Source organism: Ranitomeya imitator, chromosome 3 (genome assembly GCF_032444005.1).
Source record: "Ranitomeya imitator isolate aRanImi1 chromosome 3, aRanImi1.pri, whole genome shotgun sequence".
In the NCBI taxonomy this organism is placed as follows: domain Eukaryota; kingdom Metazoa; phylum Chordata; class Amphibia; order Anura; family Dendrobatidae; genus Ranitomeya; species Ranitomeya imitator.
Genome location: NC_091284.1, coordinates 83,546,924 through 83,574,620, shown reverse-complemented (window position 1 = coordinate 83,574,620; position 27,697 = coordinate 83,546,924). Strand labels below are relative to the sequence as shown.

Below are 27,697 nucleotides of genomic sequence, written 5' to 3'. Positions count from 1 at the left end.
CCTACAGGCAAAAATTAGCGCTCCGTAAGGCGCGCGGTTTGGTGATGCTTTCGAAGCAGCTGGTCCCGGCTGTACCCAACGATCTTCTAGCTTAGGGAGACTTCGCTTCTCCCAGAAGGCACCTGGAATATGCAAATTAGCCTCCTGAAGCTTGAATCCCTGGTTTGGTGATGCTTTCGAAGCAGCTGGTCCCGGCTGTACCCAACGATCTTCTAGCTTAGGGAGACTTCGCTTCTCCCAGAAGGCACCTGGAATATGCAAATTAGCCTCCTGAAGCTTGAATCCCTGGTTTGGTGATGCTTTCGAAGCAGCTGGTCCCGGCTGTACCCAACGATCTTCTAGCTTAGGGAGACTTCGCTTCTCCCAGAAGGCACCTGGAATATGCAAATTAGCCTCCTGAAGCTTGAATCCCTGGTTTGGTGATGCTTTCGAAGCAGCTGGTCCCGGCTGTACCCAACGATCTTCTAGCTTAGGGAGACTTCGCTTCTCCCAGAAGGCACCTGGAATATGCAAATTAGCCTCCTGAAGCTTGAATCCCTGGTTAGTAATCCCTAGTTAGTAATAATAACAGGTATAGTAATAATAACAGGTATAACTAATATTAACTTTGGCTTCCCTGTTCGGGAGGAATTTCTTTAACGTTACCAAACATATCTACACTATTGTAAACAACTCCTATGCTATGCACAGTAACTACCCTTATGGGTATTCTAGCTTCAAGTCTTCAAAGTGCAGTTTCACTTTCATTAACTATCTCTAATACAGTGAAATTACCCTCTAAGCCTTAGAGTCTAAGGGTATACTATTTTCACAATTAGTGCATAACTACTCATAACTAACTGCCTTTTCCGGTATGCTACATCACATGTATATATTCAAAAGTGCAATACTTTAACTGGTCAAACAGGGCATAATTTAATCTGCAAAACTTTCTAGTTCATCAAAATCAATTCTAACTTTTTTCAACTCTGAGGATGTGCAATTTTATTATTTAAATCAATATTCAAGTCCATCAAATAACATTTGTAAACAGCAGCAATGATGCGAGGGACCCGTTTCAACCCCCAACGTAGGTCTTGGGTGGGCTACAAGGCGTATCCAGACCCAGGGTTCTGCCGCGCCAACAGGTTTTGCTTCAAGTCTGTATGTAAACAATCAACAATTAAAGGCAACTTTGGAACAGTTCTCTTAAAGGTTCTGCATAAAACCAGTGGAAAGAAACCACCGGAGACTAGACGGAGGTGGACATGACTTGGGGATGGGTGGACTGAGAACTCCTGCAGCCTTTGTTTGTATCGCAGTGTAGATTTTAAACAAGAGTGTTGTTGCTTTAAGAGGAAGGAGTTTAGATGTTTGTGCCTGGTGTATTACTGTGAGGAGGGTGGTGCTTATATAGGGGAGGCAACTCTGGCTCTCCCTCTTTCTCTCACACGATGGACAGGAGGAAACATTGGAGGAAACATGTCTGCAGTTTCAGGGAGTATAATACTGGGGTTATCACCTCACATTATAGCTGATAGGAGCACATTCACTTCACACATCATATATTAGTGTAGTATCAGCTCCTACATCATATATGGGATCAATTTTACCTCAGAAATTCATGTAGCCGCCATGTTCCCTCATGTGTACTTCCCTGCAGACATGGCTGATATACTACTCCACATTCATCATGTATTAGTGTAGTCTCAGCTCTTACATCTTATTTGGGAGCAATATTACCTCAGAGATTCATGTAGCTGCCATGTTCCCTCATGGGTCTGTTACAAGTTGCCTCACACACTGCAGAGACAGCTCCTGTGTGACCTGCTTACAGACATGGCTGTTGTATCACATTTCTGCTGTATTATACAGAGTCTTCATGAATTTTGGGTATATGTGTGATAGGTCAGAGCATTGACACATACAGTGTCTGCTATTGGTAGCGTGGAGCGGGGCAGTTACAGGGACTAGTCACTGGTGAGAGGGAGCAGTAAAGGGATGGTATATATATACCTTATATATATGAGGGTAAGAGGCTTCATGTCTGTGCATTGTATGCTGTTGTCTGCTGATTCCCCTCTTCCCATTTATGGAGTCTGGTGACCGGTATGTGACCTCATCTCTGCTACAGTACAGTCTGATGATGCTGGGTGATAACCAGGTTTCCTTCACTATCTATATGTGATATATGAGTAAAGGCTCCATCTCTGCGCAGCATGCTTATCATGTATACAGACTTTGAGTACATGTTAGATCCTGGGTCTCCACTTTATTTTCCTTGCTGCACATATAATCTGTGCCAGTGGCGTAGGAAGGAGGGTGCGGGGGGGGCGGTCCGCCCCGGGCGGCACAATGCGGGGGGCGGCCGGCGCTGCAGGAGAAGAAAAAAAAAAAAAAAGACGCACCTTTAAATCTTCGGGCGGCGCCGTCCGCCGCCACGACCAGGGCCAGCTCCCCCCACCACCGGACCCCGCCCCCCGCTCTATACTCACCTCTCCTGGTTCCTGCGGCGCCGGCAGCTGCAGCGTCCTCTGACTCTGCGACGTCTCAGAGCAGAGGGCGCGATGACGTCACTACTGTGCGCGCCGCTCTGCCTCTCTGTCCTGAGCGTCGCAGAGCCGGAGAGACGCTGACTGCACCGGACCTGCGCTAGGAACGGGAGAGGTGAGGATTTTACTTTTTTTTTTTTTTCTTTATGTCTGACTGTCTGGGGCTGGGGCAATGCTGGACACACTGGGGCAATACTGGAGACCATGGGGCAGATTGCTGGACACACTGGGGCAATACATGAGACCATGGGGCAGATTGCTGGACACACTGGGGCAATACATGAGACCATGGGGCAGATTGCTGGACACACTGGGGCAATACAGGAGACCATGGGGCAGATTGCTGGACACACTGGGGCAATACTGGAGACCATGGGGCAGATTGCTGGACACACTGGGGCAATACTGGAGACCATGGGGCAGATTGCTGGACACACTGGGGCAATACAGGAGACCATGGGGCAGATTGCTGGACACACTGGGGCAATACAGGAGACCATGGGGCAGATTGCTGGACACACTGGGGCAATACTGGAGACCATGGGGCAGAATGCTGGACACACTGGGGCAATACAGGAGACCATGGGGCAGATTGCTGGACACACTGGGGCAATACAGGAGACCATGGGGCAGATTGCTGGACACACTGGGGCAATACAGGAGACCATGTGGCAGAATGCTGGACACACTGGGGCAATACAGGAGACCATGGGGCAGATTGCTGGACACACTGGGGCAATACAGGAGACCATGGGGCAGATTGCTGGACACACTGGGGCAATACTGGAGACCATGGGGCAGAATGCTGGACACACTGGGGCAATACAGGAGACCATGGGGCAGATTGCTGGACACACTGGGGCAATACAGGAGACCATGGGGCAGATTGCTGGACACACTGGGGCAATACAGGAGACCATGTGGCAGAATGCTGGACACACTGGGGCAATACAGGAGACCATGGGGCAGATTGCTGGACACACTGGGGCAATACAGGAGACCATGGGGCAGATTGCTGGACACACTGGGGCAATACTGGAGACCATGGGGCAGAATGCTGGACACACTGGGGCAATACAGGAGACCATGGGGCAGATTGCTGGACACACTGGGGCAATACAGGAGACCATGGGGCAGATTGCTGGACACACTGGGGCAATACAGGAGACCATGGGGCAGAATGCTGGACACACTGGGGCAATACAGGAGACCATGGGGCAGATTGCTGGACACACTGGGGCAATACAGGAGACCATGGGGCAGATTGCTGGACACACTGGGGCAATACAGGAGACCATGTGGCAGAATGCTGGACACACTGGGGCAATACAGGAGACCATGGGGCAGATTGCTGGACACACTGGGGCAATACAGGAGACCATGGGGCAGATTGCTGGACACACTGGGGCAATACAGGAGACCATGTGGCAGAATGCTGGACACACTGGGGCAATACAGGAGACCATGGGGCAGATTGCTGGACACACTGGGGCAATACAGGGGACAATGGGGCAGATTGCTGGACACACTGGGGCAATGCTGGAGACCATGGGGCAGAATGCTGGACACACTGGGGCAATACAGGAGACCATGGGGCAGATTGCTGGACACACTGGGGCAATACTGGAGACCATGGGGCAGAATGCTGGACACACTGGGGAAATACTGGAGACCATGGGGCAGAATGCTGGACACACTGGGGCAATACAGGAGACTATGGGGCAGATTGCTGGACACACTGAATACTGGAGACCATGGGGCAGATTTCAGGACACATTGAGGCAATGCTGGAGACCCTGGGCAGACTTCTGGACATACTGGGGCAATACTGGAGACCATGGGACAGATTGCTGGACACACCGGGGCAATACTGGAGACCATGGGGCAGAATGCTGGACACACTGGGGCAATACAGGAGACCATGGGGCAGATTGCTGGATACACCAGGGCAATACTGGAGACCATGGGGCAGAATGCTGGACACACTGGGGCAATACAGGAGACCATGGGGCAGATTGCTGGACACACTGGGGCAATACTGGAGACCCTGGGGCAGATTTCTGGACACATTGAGGCAATGCTGGAGACCCTGGGGCAGACTTCTGGACACACTGGGGCAATGCTGGACACTGGGGCAGATTGCTGGACACACTGGGGGTAATATGCTGGACACACTGGGGCAATGCTGGACACTGGGGGTAATATGCTGGACACACTGGGGCAGACTGCTGGACACACTGGGGAAAGGCTGGACACTGGGGCAGATTGCTGGACACACTGGGGGCAGTGCTGGACATACTGGGGCAGATTGCTGGACACACTGGGGGTAATATGCTGGACACACTGGGGCAGATTGCTGGACAACATGGGGGTAATATGCTGGACACACTGGGGCAGATTGCTGGACAACATGGGGGTAATATGCTGGACACACTGGGGGCAGGACTTGAGGCATGGGCAGAATGTAGATACGGGGCATGATTGGAGACACGGGGCAGGATTGGATCATGGGGCAGGACGGATACGATGGAGGCTGGTGGGGCAGGATGTGGAGATCATATGGGGTAGAATGGATACTCATGAGGGCAGGATGCGAGAACATATGGCTGGAGCCAGGAATGAGAAACGGGGCCAGGGTGGGGAATATTATTACCATAGGGGCTAATTAAGGGATATTATTACTGCAGTGATGTATTTATTTTATTTTTTGAGTATACTGTTTTAAATGGGGGGGCGGTCCTGTTACTGTGCAGAGTGACACTATATCACCTTTTTTTCTTCATGTGATGTAATGTAGAAGTTGTGAAAAATTAAGTAATGTGTTCTGCAAGCGGAGCTCGAGATAACTGTGTTATTTCCTGCAGAAACGAGTCCTGGCTGGAAGGAATGATGGCGGTCTGTGCTGGATGAAAGATGAAGGACTTCACCTAGAGACGTCACTGGTGAGTCAGTGTTACCTATACACTGACACTATACACTGGAAACAGGAACACATGGGCTACTTGCACAGTGAACAAGTCTGTAAGAACATGTTCACACACCACCAAGAAACCTGAAGACACAAAAGAGAATGGTAAAACCAAAAACACTCAGTTTGAAAAAATGTTTGCAGTAATCCGCAAGTGCTAGTAAAAGATGTAAATAACAGGGTATTTGGTTGATACGTTTTTTGCAAAAAATGTATACTAAGCTGCTCTACCAATCTTCACGGTATACCCATATCAGAGCAGTCCTAACTAATGTATGCAATCCCTATCTGATGTATTTAAAAACCTGATCATCTGTATATTACCTGTGTGAACAGGGTTCAGAGAGGAAAAATCCATGTGTGCATACAGGGCAGAACAGCTTTTGTGCAGCTGGCCCAAGAGGAGTGGTGGAACTCCCCAGTCTTGTAGACACAAGAGAACAATCATGGAAACAGGAACACATGGGCTACTTGCACAGTGAACAAGTCTGTAAGAACATGTTCACACACCACCAAGAAACCTGAAGACACAAAAGAGAATGGTAAAACCAAAAACACTCAGTTTGAAAAAATGTTTGCAGTAATCCGCAAGTGCTAGTAAAAGATGTAAATAACAGGGTATTTGGTTGATACGTTTTTTGCAAAAAATGTATACTAAGCTGCTCTACCAATCTTCACGGTATACCCATATCAGAGCAGTCCTAACTAATGTATGCAATCCCTATCTGATGTATTTAAAAACCTGATCATCTGTATATTACCTGTGTGAACAGGGTTCAGAGAGGAAAAATCCATGTGTGCATACAGGGCAGAACAGCTTTTGTGCAGCTGGCCCAAGAGGAGTGGTGGAACTCCCCAGTCTTGTAGACACAAGAGAACAATCATGGAAACAGGAACACATGGGCTACTTGCACAGTGAACAAGTCTGTAAGAACATGTTCACACACCACCACAAAAGCTGTTCTGCCCTGTATGCACACATGGATTTTTCCTCTCTGAACCCTGTTCACACAGGTAATATACAGATGATCAGGTTTTTAAATACATCAGATAGGGATTGCATACATTAGTTAGGACTGCTCTGATATGGGTATACCGTGAAGATTGGTAGAGCAGCTTAGTATACATTTTTTGCAAAAAACGTATCAACCAAATACCCTGTTATTTACATCTTTTACTAGCACTTGCGGATTACTGCAAACATTTTTTCAAACTGAGTGTTTTTGGTTTTACCATTCTCTTTTGTGTCTTCATGACACTATACACTGTATACTATATAGAGGTCCTGTGTATAATGTCACCAGTGATCTCTGTATTACCTCTACACAGACACTGCATACTAAGTACAGATCTCCTGTGAATACTGGCACTTATGGTGATAGTATTGTGGTTTTTTTTTTATTACTGATCAGTATTGTAGTATTCAGTCACTATGTGGTGGTAATATGTGGTCTGGAAATGGTGTTGTGGTATTTGTCCCTTGTATGTAGTATTATTCGGTCACTATGTGGCCTGGTCATGGTGTGGTGGTATTAAGTCACAGGTGTGGCATGTGGGGTGACACCATTAGGCCCAGTTTAAGTTCTACAAAACAGGTAAACCGTTTTTGGTAACCTTTGTGTGTATTGAGCCGGGGGGGGGGGGGGGCGCCAAACTCGGGAACAGCCCCGGGCGGCAAAAGCTCTAGCTACGCCTCTGATCTGTGCATGACTTCCAAATCCGTGCTTTATTTCTGGAGATAAGGCAGCCTTTAGTCCTATTATGTTGCATGCTGTCCTGCCTGATATATCCACCCCTTTTTCTGTATATACTTATGGCTGCAGGCAGCTTATCACAAGACAGAGTGGATTACCTGGAGCCTAAAGGTACCGTCACACTGAGCGACGCTGCAGCGATACCGACAACGATCCGGATCGCTGCAGTGTCGCTGTTTGGTCGCTGGAGAGCTGTCACACAGACAGCTCTCCAGCGACCAACGATGCTGGTAACCAGGGTAAACATCGGGTTACTAAGCGCAGGGCCGCGCTTAGTAACCCGATGTTTACCCTGGTTACCAGCGTTAACTCGTTTACCCCAAGGGTGGTTTGCACGTTAATGACCTGGCCAATTTTTACAATTCTGACCACTGTCCCTTTATGAGGTTATAACTCTGGAACGCTTCAATGGATCCTGGTGATTCTGACATTGTTTTCTCGTGACATATTGTACTTCATGACAATGGTAAAAATTCTTTGATAGTACCTGCGTTTATTTGTGAAAAAAACGGAAATTTGGCGAAAATTATGAAAATTTCGCAATTTTCCAAATTTGAATTTTTATGCAATTAAATCACAGAGATATGTCACACAAAATACTTAATAAGTAACATTTCCCACATGTCTACTTTACATCAGCACAATTTTGGAACCAAAATTTTTTTTTGTTAGGGAGTTATAAGAGTTAAAAGTTGACCAGCAATTTCTCATTTCTATAACACCATTTTATTTTAGGGACCACATCTCATTTGAAGTCATTTTGAGGGGTCTATATGATAGAAAATACCCAAGTGTGACACCATTCTAAAAACTACACCCCTCAAGGTGCTCAAAACCACATTCAAGAAGTTTATTAACCCTTCTGGTGCTTCACAGGAATTTTTTGAATGTTTAAATAAAAATGAACATTTAACTTTTTTTCACAAAAAATTTAATTCAGCTCCAATTTGTTTTATTTTACCAAGGGTAACAGGAGAAAATGGACCCCAAACATTGTTGTACAATTTGTCCTGAGTATGCCAATACCCCACATGTGGGGGTAAACCACTGTTTGGGCGCATGGCAGAGCTCGGAAGCGAAGGAGTGCCATTTGACTTTTCAATGCAAAATTGACTGGAATTGAGATGGGACGCCATGTTTCGTTTGGAGAGCCCCTGATGTGGCTAAACATTGAAACCCCCCACAAGTGACAACATTTTGGAAAGTAGACCCCCTAAGGAACTTATCTAGAGGTGTGGTGAGCACTTTGACCCACCAAGTGCTTCACAGAAGTTTATAATGTAGAACCGTAAAAATAAAAAATCATATTTTTTCACAAAAATTATCTTTTCGCCCCCAATTTTTTATTTTCCCAAGGGTAAGAGAAGAAATTGGACCCCAAAAGTTGTTGTACAATTTGTCCTGAGTACGCTGATAGCCCATATGTGGGGGTAAACCACTGTTTGGGCGGATGGGAGAGCTCGGAAGGGAAGGAGCGCCGTTTGACTTTTCAAAGCAAAATTGACAGGAATTGAGATAGAACGCCATGTTGCGTTTGAAGAGCCACTGATGTGCCTAAACATTGAAACCCCCCACAAATGACACCATTTTGGAAAGTAGACCCCCTAAGGAACTTATCTAGAGGTGTGGTGAGCACTTTGACCCACCAAGTGCTTCACAGAAGTTTATAATGCAGAGCCGTAAAAATGAAACAAAATTTTTTTCCCATAAAAATTATTTTTTTAGCCCCCAGTTTTGTATTTTCCTGAGGGTAACAGGAGAAATTGGACCCCAAAATTTGTTGCCCAATTTGTCCTGAGTGCGGTGATACACCATATGTGGGGGGAACCACTGTTTGGGCACATGGGAGGGCTCAGAAGGGAAGGAGTGCCATTTGAATGCAGACTTAGATGGAATGGTCTGCAGGTGTCACATTGCATTTGCAGAGCCCCTAATGTACCTAAACAGTAGAAACCTCCCACAAGTGACACCATTTTGGAAACTAGACCCCCCAGGGAACTAATCTAGATGTGTTGTGAGAACTTTGAACCCCCAAGTGTTTCACTACAGTTTGTAACGCAGAGCCGTGAAAATTAAAAAAAAAAATCTTTCCCCCCAAAATTATTTTTTAGCCCCCAGTTTTGTATTTTCCCGAGGGTAAGAGGAGAAATTCGACCCCAAAAGTTGTTGTCCAGTTTGTCCTGAGTACGCTGATACCCTGTATGTTGGGGGAAACCACCGTTTGAGCGCATGGCAGAGCTCGGAAGGGAAGGAGCGCCATTTGGAATGCAGACTTAGATGGAATGGTCTGCAGACGTCACATTGCGTTTGCAGAACCCCTAATGTACCTAAACAGTAGAAACCCCCCACAAGTGACCCCATATTGGAAACTAGACCCCCCAGGGAACTAATCTAGATGTGTTGTGAGAACTTTGAGCCCCCAAGTGTTTCACTACAGTTTATAACGCAGAGCCGTGAAAATAAAAAATCTTTTTTTTTCCCACAAAAAATATGTTTTAGCCCCGAGTTTTGTATTTTCTTAAGGGTAACAGGAGAAATTGGACCCCAAAAGTTGTTGTCCTATTTGTTCTGAGTACGCTGATACCCCATATGTTGGGGTAAACCCCTGTTTGGGCACACGGGAGAGCTCAGAAGGGAAGAAGCACTGTTTTACTTTTTCAACGCGGAATTGGCTGGAATTGAGATCGGACGCCATGTCGCGTTTGGAGAGCCCCTGATGTGCCTAAACAGTGGAAACCCCACAATTATAACTGAAACCCTAATCCAAACACATCCCTAACCCTAATCCCAACAGTGACCCTAACCACACCTCTAACCCAGACACACCCCTAACCCTAATCCCAACCCTATTCCCAACCGTAAATGTAATCTAAACCCTAACTGTAACTTTAGCCCCAACCCAAACTGTAGCCGAGCCCTAACCCTAGCCCTAACCCTAGCCCTAACCCTAGCCCTAACCCTAGCCCTAACCCTAGCCCTAACCCTAGCCCTAACTCTAACCCTAGCCCTAATGGGAAAATGGAAATAAATACATTTTTTTAATTTTTCCCTAACTAAGGGGGTGATGAAGGGGGGTTTGATTTACTTTTATAGCGGGTTTTTTAGCGGATTTTTATGATTGGCAGCCGTCACACACTGAAAGACGCTTTTTATTGCAAAAAATATTTTTTGCATTACCACATTTTGAGAGCTATAATTTTTCTATATTTTGGTCCACAGAGTGATGTGAGGTCTTGTTTTTTGCGGGACGAGTTGACATTTTTATTGGTAACATTTTCGGGCACGTGACATTTTTTGATCGCTTTTTATTCCAATTTTTGTGAGGCAGAATGACCAAAAACCAGCTATTCATGAATTTGGGGGAGGCGTTTATACCGTTCCGCGTTTGGTAAAATTGATAAAGCAGTTTTATTCTTCGGGTCAGTACGATTACAGCGACACCTCATTTATATCATTTTTTTATGTTTTGGCGCTTTTATACGATAAAAACTATTTTATAGAAAAAATAATTATTTTGGCATCGCTTTATTCTCAGGACTATAACTTTATATGCTGTATGGCGGCTCGTTTTTTGCGGGACAAGATGACGTTTTCAGCGGTACCATGGGTATTTATATCTGTCTTTTTGATCGCGTGTTATTCCACTTTTTGTTCGGCGGTATGATAATAAAGCGTTTTTTGCCTCGTTTTTTTTTTTTTTTTCTTACGGTGTTTACTGAAGGGGTTAACTAGTGGGCCAGTTTTATAGGTCGGGCCGTTACGGACGCGGCGATACTAAATATGTGTACTTTTATTGTTTTTTTTATTTTTATTTAGATAAAGAAATGTATTTATGGGAATAATATATATATTTTTTTTCATTATTTTGGAATATTTTTTTTTATTTTTTTTTACACATTTGAAATTTTTTTTTTTTACTTTTTTACTTTGTCCCAGGGGGGGACATCACAGATCAGTGATCTGACAGTTTGCACAGCACTCTGTCAGATCACTGATCTGACATGCAGCGCTGCAGCCTTCACAGTGCCTGCTCTGAGCAGACGCTGTGAAGCCACCTCCCTCCCTGCAGGACCCGGATCCGCGGCCATCTTGGATCCGGGGCCCGAGCAGGGAGGGAGGTAAGACCCTCGCAGCAACGCGATCACATCGCTTTGCTGCGGGGGGCTCAGGGAAGCCCGCAGGGAGCCCCCTCCCTGCGCGGTGCTTCCCTGCACCGCCGGCACATCGCGATCATCTTTGATCGCGGTGTGCCAGGGGTTAATGTGCCGGGGGCGGTCCGTGACCGCTCCTGGCACATAGTGCCGGATGTCAGCTGCGATAGGCAGCTGACACCCGGCCGCGATCGGCGGCGCTCCCACCGTGAGCGCCGCCGATCGCGCTGGACGTACTATCCCGTCCATGGTCATAGGGGCCCACCCCACATGGACGGGATAGTACGTCCGATGTCAGAAAGGGGTTAAAGTAAAAAAAAAAAAAAACACTTCATATTTACCTTCCGCTGTCTGTCCCTCGGCGCTCTGCTTCTCTGCCCTGTGTAAGCCCAGCGGCCGGAAAGCACAGCGGTGACGTCACCGCTGTGCTTTCCGGCTGCCGGCGCTGACACAGGATACAGGAGGAGTGCAGAGAAGCACAGCGCCGGGGACAGCTGAAGGTAAGTATGTAATGTTTTTTTTTTTTAACGTTTACGCTGGCAACCAGGGTAAACATCGGGTTACTAAGCGCGGCCCTGCGCTTAGTAACCCGATGTTTACCCTGGTTACCAGTGAAGACATCGCTGGATCGGTGTCACACACGCCGATCCAGCGATGTCAGCAGGAGATCCAGCGACGAAATAAAGTACTGGACTTTCCTCAGCGACCAACGATCTCCCAGCAGGGGCCTGATCGTTGGCCGCTGTCACACAGAACGATTTCCTTAACGATATCGTTGCTACGTCACAAAAAGCAACGATATCGTTAACGATATCGTTCAGTGTGACGGTACCTTTACTATATATATTTTATCAGGTGTCAATAATTATTTGGGGAGTAATTCAGCACATGGTGGGGTGGTGAGTGGGCACTAATAACTCAGCACATGGTGGGCAGTGAGTGGGCACTAATAACTCTGAACATGGCGGGCAGTGAGTGGGCACTCCTAGTGTGATGCTGCACCTTGCTCTGGAGAACACATCATGGGCCCAGTTTTCAGCCCTGTCTCTCGACTATTGTATGTAGGTAGTGTGACTGACTGGGGACACAGACCTTGCAGTTTTCTGCACATACACTTATGGCTGCAGGCACCTTACACTAGACCTACATATTATATTTTCTTATGATGTATGTGCAGCTGGTGGTTAGAGAGCCTGTCTGTAACTGCTGTAGAGGAGCAGGCGGCTTCTTTATTGTTACAGCATATAACAGCATTGCCCATCATCGAATGTATCTGACCTTATGATGAGACATTTTCCAGGATCAACCTGTAATATGCCTTGGTTGTAAACTTACATGGTGCTTTCATCTTCACTTATCCCACATCTTGTGCAGTTAGGGGGGGGGGGGGGGTCCTTGAAGTTGGTTATAAATTGGTCTGGGGGATCCATTGGGATATGGATTCCTCTTTTTGGAATTTAATTTGGTTCTTGATCTGGTGAATGGTAGAGGGGATTTTCAGCAAGTGTTTGTTGAATCCTCATGAAGTTCAAGTGAACATTGGAACCCTGTGGTTGTGGTGTTCCCAAGCTAGTGGGGTAACGGCTGGGAGTAATTGTTGGTACATTTTATGTTCACTTTTTGTTTGGTAATCACCAGATTTTATGAGCTTCAAGGACTCCTCCCAGCATGTTAATGTTCTTTATGCTTTGATGTTTTATTGTATGCTGTTTTTAATTCTTATATTGTCCCCTTCATATATTTGCACAAATGGTGTATATACACTGAATGCTAAATTTTATATTACCTAAGATGGTGGATAGCACAGACTAAGTGGATTACCTGGAGCCGGGCAGTTGGGAGGTTCCTTGAAGTTGGTTACAAATTGGTCTGGGGGATCCATTGGGATATGGATTCTTCCTTTTGGTATTAAATATGGTTCTGATCTGGTGAAATGTGGAGGGGAGTTTCGGCAAAGGTTTGTCGGATCCTCAGGAAGTTCAAGTGAACATTGGAACCCTGTGGTTATGGTGCTCCCGAGCTAGTGGGGTAACGGCTGGGAGTAATTGTTGGTACATTTTATGTTCACTTTATGCTTGGTAATCTCCAGATCTTATCAGCTTCAAGGACTCCTCCCAGCTAGCTAAGGTTATTTATGCTTTGTTGGGTTATTGTATGTTTGTATTAATAAAGGTGTGTATTTAAAAAAAAAAGCACTTGTTTCTTTTTTAGTGGGTCCTTGAAGCTAATTATAATTTGGTCAGTAGGGGTAACCATCTCAGGTATGGACCCTCTGTTTAGGGGGGTGTTCATCATAGTATCACCCCTTGTGTGGAGGAGTAAACATCTCGGGTGTGGCCCCTGGATGGAGGGGTGTACATCATAGTATGACCCCCTGGAATGGAGATGTAACCGTCTTTGGTATGGCCCCCTGGTGTGGAGGAGTGACCATCACGGTATGGCCCCCTGGTCTCCAGAAGCATTTATATCTTACAAGACCCTGTTAGGGTAAAGTCCCTGTGGTCATGGCAATCATATTCTACATGCATACAAATTGGGTTTTGGGCGAGGTCCTGAATAGAACCTGGACAGGTTATATGCCTGGGGTGTTGGACGAGGTCCTGAATAGTACCTGGACAGGTCATATGCCTGGGGTGTTGGACGAGGTCCTGAATAACACCTGGACAGGTCGTATGCCTGGGGTGTTGGACTACGTTCTGAATAGCACCTGGACAGGTCATATGCCTGGGATGTTGGACTGATGTCCTGAATAGCACCTGGACAGGCTATATGCCTGGGGTGTTGGACTGACGTCCTGAATAGCACCTGGACAGGTCATATGCCTGGGGTGTTGGACGAGGTCCTGAATAGTACCTGTGACTTGAGAATGCTGAGGCACAGATTTTGACTGTTTATATTGACCAACTCCTATTTCTTTCAAGGTTGTTGTCTGGACAATGCAGTAATCTGGGGCATTAAACTGAAGAGCAATGTACCTAATATGGGTGCCCTGGAGTCAGTGGGAGTGACTAAGAGAAAAGTAATAAAGTGCATCCCGATGCCCTTGAGCCAGGGGGAGCGGCTAGGGGTGAAGACATCAAGTGCATTAACACGAAGGGCAATGTGCCTATTCCCAATGCCTTTGTCCCAGTTGGAGAAGGTTAACGGTATATGTTATCAAGTGCCTGTAAAGCAATTAACAATGGCGTGGCAAGGTTATTAATAATGTCTTTGTAGACTTTTCTGCTATAGGCTTATTTCATTTACCATGTCCAAATATTGCAGAAATTATTTAAATTATTTAATGATCGGTTATAATGTCGATATTATATTGTGTATGGCTTTTAATTACTCCTTGTTTATAGTATCTTTCTCTTTATATACACTCATCACTTTTTGGGTAGTAATAGTAAGTGGGTTTAAGAATTGGTTACTGCACAGCCCAGCTACTGTATGTAATGGTGGTTTCTTGAACTGAAATCTGTGAATTAGTGAGTTATTAGAGCTGGCTACAATACATGCAGTATAATAGTTTTTAGGCATCACAGATGTCATTATACAGGTAGTCAGACTGTGGCTACCCCTTTGTTATGGTTTAGTTTCTGCATTCCCTATTATAGGATCCACATTGCAGGATGTTTAGCGGCTGGTATTTTGCTGTAGTTACCATATTATCGATCATAATTTGGTAGTGTTGCATTGTTAAAATTAATCTGTTGCAGTCCTGGAATTTTGTTCCTTATATGCACAGTCTTTCCATAGCATGCAGATCTGGTTGATGACTTTATTAGGCATGGGTGATGGGGGTCGAGTCCATTCAAGGTGTCAAATGGCCTCGCTGGTGGCGGTTTAGGAGTCAGGTGGAAGTTGCAGACAAGTTAAGGTGGACTCATTTTAACTAATAGAGGATGTAAAACCTCATGGTGGTGAGCAGGCTCGGCTTTGGTGGCCAGCCTCAAGGACGTTGTAATGGTAACATCAATCAGGGGCGGGCACAGTGGTTAAGCACAGGAGTGAGGATAATAGGGTCATTGGTGCCCTGAAAGTTTACTAACTCTGCTTGAATGGCAAGCCAGTGCGTGCCGCCCCTTTATGGCTGTCTGTCCTGGTGCTGTATGTCAGACAGCTGGGGATATCGCAGTACTTGTGAATCCCAATGTACTAGCACTCCACCTGACTCCTACTGTGATTATTTAATCCTGTGATTTGAATAAAAGCTGTGGCCATTTTGACAACCAAAATAATGTGTTTTGTGTATTTTAGTACCTAGGTTTACAGTAGTTATGGTGGTTTTAAGAAGGAGTGGGGTCCATCCCATATCCAAAAGTCAAGCACCTAAGGAGGTGCCAACTATTTACAGAAAAGTTTTTGAATCATTCACAGTCCATGATTCTATTGTCCTTTAAACAAATACCTGGAATCTTATCAGGTTATCAAACTTTCAAACTGGGACAACAAAGGAATAGCCCAACAGGGTTAAATCAACTCTTTTCAGTCATGTTCAATTTCAAATTAGAAAGCAAACTGTTTATTTCCTTTTCCATGGCAGCTGGTTAGGATGGCTACTTCCTGGACAGGAAATCTGTGGGTCATAACATTCCACTGGTACTGCACACCAGGGTCTGCTAGATTGTTCCACCACTGGAGTCTGTATGGACTGGTCACGTTTTGGCATTGGCCTGGGCTGTGACCTTTACAGGGGCTGAGGGTGGTACACGCTTTTTGCAGTCTAGTGCATACCATCCCTTTTCTCCAATGCAACGGGTGTAGGTCACCAATGTTCAGGTCCCTGTCAGGGTGTCCCTCAATTAGGTGCGACTCCGCATCCCTGCGATTTGATCTCATTTATTGTATCTTGTATTATATCTTGTAGATTGTGAGCCCTCGCGGGCAGGGTCCTCATTCCTCCTGTACCAGTTATGACTTGTATTGTTTAAGATTATTGTACTTGTTTTCATTATGTATACCCCTCCTCACATGTAAAGCGCCATGGAATAAATGGCGCTATAACAATAAATAATAATAATTTATCATGCCAGCTTCCTTAATACAGCCCCAGCCACGCTGTTTGTTACAGACTACAACTTACCCCAGCTGCAGTGGTCCTCTCTGACCGTGGGATCTTTCGTACACCGGCCTTCCCTGACAGATTTTTCTCTTCAAATTCCGCTGCACAGGTCAAGGACTCCTGTCGCTCCCTCTCCTCCCGGTGCCTGCAGTACTCCTGCCAGGTAATCATGGGAATCTCCCCCTGGAGCTCTATCATATCCTCCTCCGTGGGGCCCTCTGCAAAAATCATGGGCTCTGGAGAGCTAGCCTGGGGTCCACTAATGGGGATCAGTGGCTATCAGCTGTCTCAGTTCGCTGGTGTTCTGCAGTATCCGGAGACATGTCCGTTTGGTGGTGTCGGCAAGGGGCCTAGCAGGGTGTTGTCTTGCCCAGAAGATGGTGTCGGGCTGCCAGGATATCTTTTAAGTACAGTGGTGTGTCATCTAGGGCCTCATACTCCTGGTCGGGTGGTGCATATCGCTGTGGAGGAGAGTCGGTGTAGTCTGTCAGGCCTTTCACTGTTGGGGGTCGTCATGGTCTTACTCCTTACCTCTGCCTCTGGAGCTCCCAAACTGCTTTTTGGCTCCAGACTAGTCAGGGTATACAGTGGTTGTCCAGCGAGACTTCCTATGAAGGCTTCTCTCCACCCGGCCATGGTCTCCTGCTGTAGCTGCGTGAGTGGCCTGGTCAGCACCTCCACTTCTTTCCACAGGAGGTCTGGGTTCATCGTCTGTGACTGGTACAGTTCTTGTGGGTCCCTGCCGGGAGCCTCTTGCTCCATTCAACGCCCTGGGGTCCGCTCACCTCCCTTTGCCATGTTGATTTCCAGTTCTGCCCCCTAGGTGTTGCTTCCTGTGGTTTCACAGTACCACGCCCATTTTCTTGGGCAGTTTCTTTTCCCAACGATTCCAGAGGCAGACCTCTCTAGTTGAGCATATTTCAAGGACACAATCAATACTATAAGTGGCAGCCATGGTTTTCACGCCATTCCTCCAGGTGCCACCCACGACAATGCACCCATTTCCTCCCGCATGCCACATGGTGCAATAATGGTGGAGGTCTTGGCGCAGTTTACAGTTTAATAGTCGCACAGTTAATCACAGTCTAATGCACACATGACCCACTTCACCTGGTCGTTCCATCCTGTTCGGGACATTAAGTTTTTGGAGCACCCTACAAGGACAGCGGGGTACTCTGTACCAGGTCTGGTCCTAAAGGAGATATCACGGTGGCTGCAACCTGGTCTGTGGCCCTCGGCATCCAAATAAGGGGAAAAGGTCTTTTAAGGAAGGATGGGGGAAAAAAATTTTGTGGATAGTCTATTTGTGACGCCACCTGTGGTGTTTGGTCAGTAGCGACCGACGCTGCTTAAGGGGGGGGGGGGGGTCGCAGCAAGATGGTAAGGCTTCCCACAGGTGAACCAGGTTCCCAGTGTATTAGTGAATATGGTGAGGGCCGGCTTAGAAGCGAATCCAGAGTCCCCTTCACCAGGTGAAGATCACAGCCTTCCAAGTGGGGTGGTGATGTGGTCCCTTACTGCCTAATGCTTCACATAAGGTCCTCACAGTTCCTCTGTCCCCAATACAGGTTAGGACACAACCCGTATGACAGGTGAACTGGGCCTTTTTACAGGGTCTTTAGCACGACCCAGGCCCTATAATTACAACTGCAGACAGGTGAGCTACAATCCAGCTGGTTTCAGCTATGCCACTATAGAGTTCAGTACGGCCACGACCTTCCAGCTACTGGGAACTACACTAGCCAGGGAGTTAGCTACTTCTCAGCTCTGTTCCACTGGTGCTATTCTCCCTCCTGCTCTTTCTACAAGCTGTTCTTCCTTTGTTTCCTTCTTTCTCCAGGAGCTGTAGTACATTGGACTACATGGCCCCTTCAGACTTCTTGGCACTCACTGTCTGCTCTCTTCAGGTCCCCTGACAGTCTGCTTCTTTGTCCTATGACAGACTGCTCTCTAACTTCCTCTCCAGCCAGAATTTATAAAGGGAGTTTACCCTGAATCTGGGTTTAGAGCTCCCCGTTCTGGCCTGCAGAGTGAACATGTTGTATGTGAGATTTACCTAGTGAAAGATAGTGACACTGACGACCAGGACTCTGGGGTGCCACACCTAACCAAACTGCTCTTCAATACACAGATTTCAGTGAGCTACTTTACATGATCAAGGTAAAACATTTCATAAATTGAGGCAGCATTTAAATGCTTACCAGTTGAGTGGATGTAAGAAGAGTTTTTTTTAATCAAAGCCATTTAAAAATACAAGAAACATACAAATATAGGAAATACAAACAAGTGCTTTATAGCAAAGTTCAAAATCTAGTTAGATAGGATCAGAGCTCCTGAGATTCTCTGGTTTTAGATTCCTGAAAGGACGAGTCTCTTGCAGTCTTCTTGGGTACTAGGACCGCATGGATATTTGGTAGGACGCCACCCTGTGCAATAGTGACCCCATCAAACAGTTTGCTCAGCTCCTCATCATTCCTGACAGCCAGTTGGATGTGTCGGGGCAGTATCCTGGATTTCTTGTTTTCCTTGGCTGCATTTCCTGCCAGCTCCAGGATCTCAGCACACAGGTATTCCAGGATGGCTGCTAGATAGATGCTGGCTCCAGATCCAATCCTCTCAGCATAGTTTCCCTTCCTCAGGAACCTGTGGATACGGGCCACTGGGAACTGGAGCCCTGCCTTTGCAGATCTGGAGGACTTTCCAGCTGCAGGTTTCTGGACCTTCTTGCCACGACCAGACATGATCAGAACTAAAAAAAAAAAAAAAAAAAAATTAATTTATAAATAAGTGTTAGCAGGAACAAAGCAGGAAGTACATGGTCCCAGTGGGAAGAGTTCAAGGCTATGTGCACATGTCCAGGGGCTATACATGAACATACTGTAGAAAAAAAACAAAAACCTGAACTTCAGTTTGTTATGTAGCTATCATTCGATGGTGTAGAGAGTTCTAGCCCAATCCAGGGCTGTTCATTTTTATAAGAGTCAGCATTTTCAGTTGTCCAGCGGATGCACTTATCAGTTATAAATCCACCAGTGGCACTAAACCTGCTCTGACAACACTAGTGGCAGAGCAGGCCAGGACCTCCAAGGCGTAGAGAGCCAGTTCATGCCATGTGTCCAGCTTGGATATGCAGCACCCCAGGGAGGGTCCTGGTCATTGCAGTAATGTCATTCTTCCACCAGGGGGAGTGATCTTACGTCTGAAGGCAATAAAGGAGATCTTATCAGGTAATACAACATGTTCACTCCAGACCAGAAGGGGGAGCTCTAAGCCTGTTTAATGTGAACTCCCTATTTAGAACATCCTGATCTTGAAGGAAAGAGTCAGTTCCTGTCAGGAATACAGAGGAAGAGGAGCTCTGTGGCATGAAGTGCTACAGCTCCTTGGAAGAGACATAGAAAGCAGAAGATATTGCAGAGAGCATGCAGGAAAGCAGAGCACAGGAGAGGAATATCGGAGGGAGACCAGCCAAGCGCAGGTTGCTTCCTTCTGAAGTGCAGGATCCGGTAGCTGGAATACCGAGGGAGCAATTGTCTCCATGCCTTGCTCCAGAGACCGGCAGGACAGTTATTTGCACATTGCTGATCTGCACCTATACCCAGGAGGCATGGTGGCAACTTGTGGGGGCTGGGGCTTGTTAGAGTCCCTGTAAAAAGGAGGGGGAGAGGGAATGTCTGCAGGATGCATTTTTTCCCCATAGACTAACATTAGCGACGCATTGCCACATGTCGCAACCACCGTGCGATGGTTGCATTGTGTTGTGGCAGACCGTCAAACAAAAAAAAAAAAAGTTGCTTGCAACGTTTGTGCGTCATGTCTGCCATTTCCGACTGCGCATGTGTGGCTGGAACTCTGCCCGCTCCTCCCCACAACGGGGCAGTGGATGCGTTGTAAAACTGCACCACGACGTACGATGCTAGTGTGAATGTAGCCTAAGGGGACTCTGGATTTGCCTTTAGACCAGCCGGACTCTGCCTGACCAGTGATCTGGATTGTGGATGCTGAAGCCTTCAGTAAAAAGGTAGAGAGACTGCAACCTTGTGTCCTCATTCTTCACTGCACCTCACACCATCTACACTCTGGGAAGCACTGGGGATACACCACCTGTGGGAAGGTGTACCATCTAGCTGCCATCACATCACCCCAGCGGACCCCTAGGCAGCGTCTGTCACCCTGACCAAATACCACAGACGGCATCACGAGCACTATCCCTTTAAAGACCATTTCCCCTTTTTCGACAGACCTTCCGCGGGCCACGGACTGGGTCAGCCACGGTGACATCCCCCTTGAGAACCAAAGGGCCCAGTGCCGAATACCCCACTGCCCTATGGGGGCGCTCCAACTATTTTGGCGTCATGAACAGGATCTACTTAAGCCTGAAAATCAGGTCATGTGTGCCTAAGAACTGTGCCAGAATTGTACTTGAACTGTGATTTACTAAAGAACTGTGTATTTCCATTTGATGCCAAAAATTCCTGCCAAAACCACCTCCATTACCGCGCCACAAGGAGCGCAGAAGAATGTCGTGTTGTCGTGGGTGAACCGAGAAGCGCGAAAAGCAATGGCCGCCCAGTCTAAATATCTCTGCACCTTGAGGACGTGTCCGTCAGCAGCTGAGATCCGCCTCCTGATTCTCAGTGGTGGGCGGAGACAAACAAGAAACCGCCCATGTAGGAAAGAGCGGGAAAATGATGAGGAAGGAGCCAGCCACGTGGAAGATGCCATGGCCAGCTGCCTGGAACTGGAGCAGGTGGGGGAGGGGCGTTTGGTGGAAGTAGAGGACTCCCCCAGCTACCAGGATGTAAGCCACAGCAAGCCGTCTGAGCTCCTGGAGTTCCCAAAAGCGGAGGTGGAAGAGCTCAGTGACCAACTCCTGCGGATGCAGCTGAGCACTGAGGCTGGGTGGAAGACCTTCATCGGGAGCCACACCAGACCTCTGTCGGCAGCCTTGTCTGGAGTAAGAAGTTCTGGCAATCCGGAGCCAGAAAGCAAGGCCCTGCAACCAGGTTTCCAGACCCCAGCGGGGACAGCAGACCGGCACCGGAGGGACCGCATCTGAAGCAGGTATGAAGAACGACCCTGCCCTGATGACCGACACCACTCCAGCGACTGCTCCTGCCACAGCTGCTGACTCCGTTCCAGTGACTGATCTTGCAGCAGTCGCTACCTCTAGTACAGCAAATGCCCATACCCAAGCTACACAGACTTCTATTGCTGCGCATGATTTAACCATACATGAAAGACAAACTAACGGTGTTTATCCAGCGCCAGGGATAACCTTGGATTCCACCCTTCCCAGGCCAAGAAGGGTTCTGTGCCAGGTAAAGCCCTGGAAGCTGTCTAAGTAAATGTTGACTGCACAGATTGTAAATAGTTCTTAAACACTTCCTTTCCTACTTTACACCAGTCTAGGGTTAACTCTTAAAGGGGTCCCCTATTTAAAGGGATCAATTTGCACAAAGTTCATTACTGCTTTAAAGAACTGAATCATGAACTGCGCATGGTCAGAAACTGTCCATTGTAAATAGTTTGCACCTTCTTAAGGTGCTTCCTACTGGTTTTACGAAGGAGGCTTTTACAGAGACTGCCTCTAACAGAAACTGCTGTTAATCTTGCTGTAAAAATTACTTTGCTTTTCAGACCTGAAGAAAAACTCGGTGTGGCAGAATTCTGGGTCAGGATACATGTCTTGTAGCTCACCCAAGACCAATGTTAGGGGTTCGTCACGGGTCCCTCGCATCATGTCACCTTTAAATTGACTTGAATACTGATGATGTGATTAATGCTTTGTACTACCTCATTGAAAAGACTTGACTTTGCCCTTAAACGGAATGCAATTGTTGCACTTTGCTAAAGAGTTAATATATTCTATAGCACTATATCAAATAAAGTTGAAAATTTAGGTTAGATAGTGATAATATTTACCTAGTTGATAGTATGTAGCCATTATGATAGAGTTAAGATGTCCAAAAATTGAAGGAAGATACAGTGAGCCTGTACTGGGGGGGGGGGGTGATAAACTGTTCTGCATTTCAATAAAGTGAATCTGTGCGGGTTTGTGAGTTAGCTAATAAAGTTGGCACTTAGGAAAAAAAAAAAATATATATATATATATATATATACACAGTGGGGCAAAAAAGTATTTAGTCAGTCAGCAATAGTGCAAGTTCCACCACTTAAAAAGATGAGAGGCGTCTGTAATTTACATCATAGGTAGACCTCAACTATGGGAGACAAACTGAGAAAAAAAAAAAAATCCAGAAAATCACATTGTCTGTTTTTAACAATTAATTTGCATGTTATGGTGGAAAATAAGTATTTGGTCAGAAACAAACAAGATTTCTGGCTCTCACAGACCTGTAACTTCTTCTTTAAGAGTCTCCTCTTTCCTCCACTCATTACCTGTAGTAATGGCACCTGTTTAAACTTGTTATCAGTATAAAAAGACACCTGTGCACACCCTCAAACAGTCTGACTCCAAACTCCACTATGGTGAAGACCAAAGAGCTGTCAAAGGACACCAGAAACAAAATTGTAGCCCTGCACCAGGCTGGGAAGACTGAATCTGCAATAGCCAACCAGCTTGGAGTGAAGAAATCAACAGTGGGAGCAATAATTAGAAAATGGAAGACATACAAGACCACTGATAATCTCCCTCGATCTGGGGCTCCACGCAAATTCCCACCCCGTGGGGTCAGAATGGTCACAAGAACGGTGAGCAAAAATCCCAGAACCATGCGGGGGGACCTAGTGAATGAACTGCAGAGAGCTGGGACCAATGTAACAAGGCCTACCATAAGTAACACACTACGCCACCATGGACTCAGATCCTGCAGTGCCAGACGTGTCCCACTGCTTAAGCCAGTACATGTCCGGGCCCATCTGAAGTTTGCTAGAGAGCATTTGGATGATCCAGAGGAGTTTTGGGAGAATGTCCTATGGTCTGATGAAACCAAACTGGAACTGTTTGGTAGAAACACAACTTGTCGTGTTTGGAGGAAAAAGAATACTGAGTTGCATCCATCAAACACCATACCTACTGTAAAGCATGGTGGTGGAAACATCATGCTTTGGGGCTGTTTCTCTGCAAAGGGGCCAGGACGACTGATCCGGGTACATGAAAGAATGAATGGGGCCATGTATCGTGAGATTTTGAGTGCAAACCTCCTTCCATCAGCAAGGGCATTGAAGATGAAACGTGGCTGGGTCTTTCAACATGACAATGATCCAAAGCACACCGCCAGGGCAATGAAGGAGTGGCTTCGTAAGAAGCATTTCAAGGTCCTGGAGTGGCCTAGCCAGTCTCCAGATCTCAACCCTATAGAAAACCTTTGGAGGGAGTTGAAAGTCCGTATTGCCAAGCGAAAAGCCAAAAACATCACTGCTCTAGAGGAGATCTGCATGGAGGAATGGGCCAACATACCAACAACAGTGTGTGGCAACCTTGTGAAGACTTACAGAAAACGTTTGACCTCTGTCATTGCCAACAAAGGATATATTACAAAGTATTGAGATGAAATTTTGTTTCTGACCAAATACTTATTTTCCACCATAATATGCAAATAAAATGTTAAAAAAACAGACTGTGATTTTCTGGATTTTTTTTTCTCAGTTTGTCTCCCATAGTTGAGGTCTACCTATGATGTAAGTTACAGACGCCTCTCATCTTTTTAAGTGGTGGAACTTGCACTATTGCTGACTGACTAAATACTTTTTTGCCCCACTGTATATATATAAAAATAATTGTTTGCACTTGAATAAAGATAAAATGTTTGCTTTTGCACATCATAGATAGAAAAAAAAAAAAAAAAGTATTTCATAGATAGCACATCTGTCTAAGCCAGAAGTGTAAATATGTTTTGTTTGCAACGTTCAAGTGTCCTCACCTCCCATAAAGGGAAACATAGTTAAATTTATTTGTTCTATAGCATTTTAAAAATTGCATGTCTTTTTGCTAGTGTATTTCTTTTCCCAGTCCCAGAGTACTGGATTTAACGGGGGTGGTGCAGTGCCGTGCCCCTGTTCTTCCTCCACTTGTCACCCAATCCACGTTGAGATGAGGCTGGGCTGAGTGCAATCACTGTATGGTTCCTTGCTCCGTCTCATTGTGCTCTGCCTGCAATGCATCCTCTTTCATTGTAAGCAGAGAGTTTCAGAACACAGAAGCAGGATGGTGATGCTAATTATGGCATCATCGCTGCTCAGTCTTGGTGGAGTCCTCAATTTTGGAGGATGGTACTTGTGACATCCATGTCCACTTCTGAGGTCTTATGTGTGGAGACTGAACACCGACAGCCTTGTTGATGCTGGTAGTCAACAACTGCCCTCTTCTGCTCAGAATTCCTTCCCAACATATGCAGATTAGAGTTCAACGCGTGGGGACATCACACACGTGAGCCGGAAGCTGCAAACACTGCTGAAGCAAGGCAACGGTGGCAGAAGCTGTAGCTGACATTCTAAAATGGGCACAGGCAGTGTACTTTCACAAGCAGATCCAGCAGCTTTGGGTAGGTTTTGGGAAACCATGAGGTTAAGCACATGGGCCAGGCATGGTACATGTCTGAGCTGGCCTCACAGCTGCCACCAGGTTTTGGCCATTGTCACACAACCATGCCTGGCTGTAGGTTCAGCAGTGTCAGCCACAGATCTGCCTGCTCTTTCAGAGCTGTCTACAACTCTTCAGCATTGTGCCGTTTGTCACCTAGAAAGGTAGAGTTGGAAGGGACCTCCTGGGTCATCTGGTCCAACCCCCTGCTCAAAGCAGGATTCACTAAATCATCCCAGACAGGTGTCTGTCCAGCCTCTGTTTGATGACTTCCATTGAAGGAGAACACACCACCTCTCGTGGCAGCCTGTTCCACTCATTGATCACCCTGTCAAAAAGTTTTTTGTTTTTTTTTTTAATATCTAATCTGTCTCCTCCCATTCAGTTTCATCCGATTGCTTCTAGTCATCCTTGTGCAAATGAGCATAGAGCTGATCCTTCTACAATGTGACAGCCCTTGAGATATTTGTAGACAGCTATTAAGTCTCCTCTGTTTTTTGCAAGCTAAACATTCCCAAATTATTCCTCATAGGATATGGTTTGCAGACCGCTCACCTAAGCATATTAGCTACAGCACAGCCTGCTGCCACTTGACTGAGGTAGTGCCTTCAGCTAGTGATGAGCGAGTGTGCTCGTTAGGCTTCTTTTACACTTCCGTAGTTTGTGGTATGTCCTAATGCAGTGACGTATCGACGGATGTTGTGAAACTAGGGAAACACATCCAGTGTTATGAAGGATGCGTCGAATGAGTTCCACCCTGAATTAAAAAAAAAAAAAAAAAAAAAAAAAAGAGAAAGTTTGACGGTCAGCGACAGATCCTGTGTCCATAGGCTTCCATTATAGCCAACGGACAACGCAGGACCCGTCGCTGAGGGATTTTCCGATGTGCAGAAAAAAAAAAAGTAAAAAATAAAAAGTTCCTCTGAACATTTTCTCCACACGACTGACCGCTATTTTCCCCGACGGATCCAGTGCACAATGGATGAAACGGATGGCCATCAGTCACCAATACAAGTCTATGGCGAAAATAAAAACAAACAAAAAAAAAAATGGGGGAGCAGAGGGTGTGGCTGTCCCAGGCTCTCAGGGGCCCACCCGGAGCTATGCTACTGTAACGGCACGTGCAGACAGTTACCTTCTGCGGCAGAACAGGGAGAATGGATCTCCCTGCTCTGCTGCTATGGGGCCCTATCAAGCAGGTGGGGGGGGGGGCAGTGCCAGTAGTGGGCCCCCCGCCTGTTATTGCAGGGTCAGCTGTACTGGCATTTAGCTGATACAGCTGACCGCAATGATGAGGAAAAGGAGCGCTGCGCTAATATAGAGTAGGCCTATGGGGAATGCATTATACTATATTGAGGATGATCTGGTGCATTATGCTATATGGAGGCCATCTAGAGGGGCATCATACAGTGTGGGGATTACAGTGTTGGAGCCATCAGTTTGGAGGCTACTAAGGGGTCAGTTTACTGTGTATAAGAGCATCATACTGTGTATAGCGGAGCTGTACAGGGGGGACTCGGGACATTATTAAATGTAAAGTGGGCACTTATTGTTATAGGGGAACTCAAGTTACTGAAACTATCAAAGGGGCACACAGGGCAATATTACTTTCTAGGGGCAAAATATGGGCACTTGCACCTGCCATTGCTATATTATAGGGGTGCCTTAGATTTAGAGGGCACACAGAACCACACAGCAGGTGCAGTAATAGGGACACATACGGCAGCAGTGGCTCATTATTGGGATATCAGCAGGATGAGGAGTTTGTGCAGGTTGGGAATAGATGGTGATGGGGCTGGAATATGAGAAGTAAAATATGTCTTTGTTGTATTCTCTGCAGGTGAGTCATTGCTGGAAAAATTTGTCATGTCAGTCTGGGCCAGATGGAAAAGTGACGACTCCATCATAAAGAACGTCAGCAGTAAGACGCTATCTGTAACTGTGCTGTGATCTATGTTCTGTAGGACTGGTTTCTACCACTGACCATATGGCGGTAATATCCATGTTGGTCGTTTATATAGAGATCATCTTCAGTAATAGTGCGGTCATCTGCTGAGGTTCTCCTCCACTATTAGGGCGCATCACCGAGTTGTAATCAAGGTTACCTGGTTAGGGGCCCACTCAGAAGCTTTTCCCCCCTGAGCCAAAACCCTAGCTACGCCTCTGCTTGGATTGTGACATGAGGAAAAAGATGGAAGTGTGAAAGAGGTCAATCAGGGTTGCCCCAGTCTATAGCTTCTTCTCCGAGTGTGCTCGTGACTTGAGTTTTCCGAGCATGCTTGGGTGTTCTCTGAGTATCTTGGGCATGCTTGTAGATTACCGTATGTTTGTGTCCCTGCAGCTGCATGATTTGTGGCTGCTAGACAACCTGAACACATGCAGGGATTGCATGTTTCTTAGGGAATCTCCACATGTGTTCAAGTTGTCTAGCAGCCGTAAATCATGCAGCTGCAGAGACAAACAATCTACAAGCACGCCCAAGATACTCGGAGAACACCCAAGCATGCTCGGAAAACTCGAGTCATGAGCACACTCGGAGAAGGAGAAGCTATAGACTGGGGCAACCCTGATTGACCTAGGGCCTGCACTCCTCAGTGTCAGGAGGAAGTGTTCCATCCCAAAGTCTGACTGGGTCCCGGCTTCCACTATGTCAGCCCAGTGTGCCGTCAGCGAGATGTACTGTCCCTGCCCACAAGCACTT

The 27,697-nt window shown here is 46.5% G+C and overlaps 1 protein-coding gene across 1 annotated transcript; it reads right to left on the bottom strand.

The window, feature by feature from the left end:
- Positions 1–18,775: 18,775 nt before the first annotated feature.
- On the bottom strand, positions 18,776–20,648 carry LOC138671557 (late histone H2A.L3-like). The gene is made up of 2 exons (XM_069759735.1): positions 20,624–20,648; positions 18,776–19,200 (listed from the first exon to the last, which is right to left on the bottom strand). The coding sequence occupies exons 1-2, from the start codon at positions 20,646–20,648 to the stop codon at positions 18,776–18,778; spliced, it is 450 nt and encodes a 149-aa protein (XP_069615836.1).
- Positions 20,649–27,697: the final 7,049 nt, after the last annotated feature.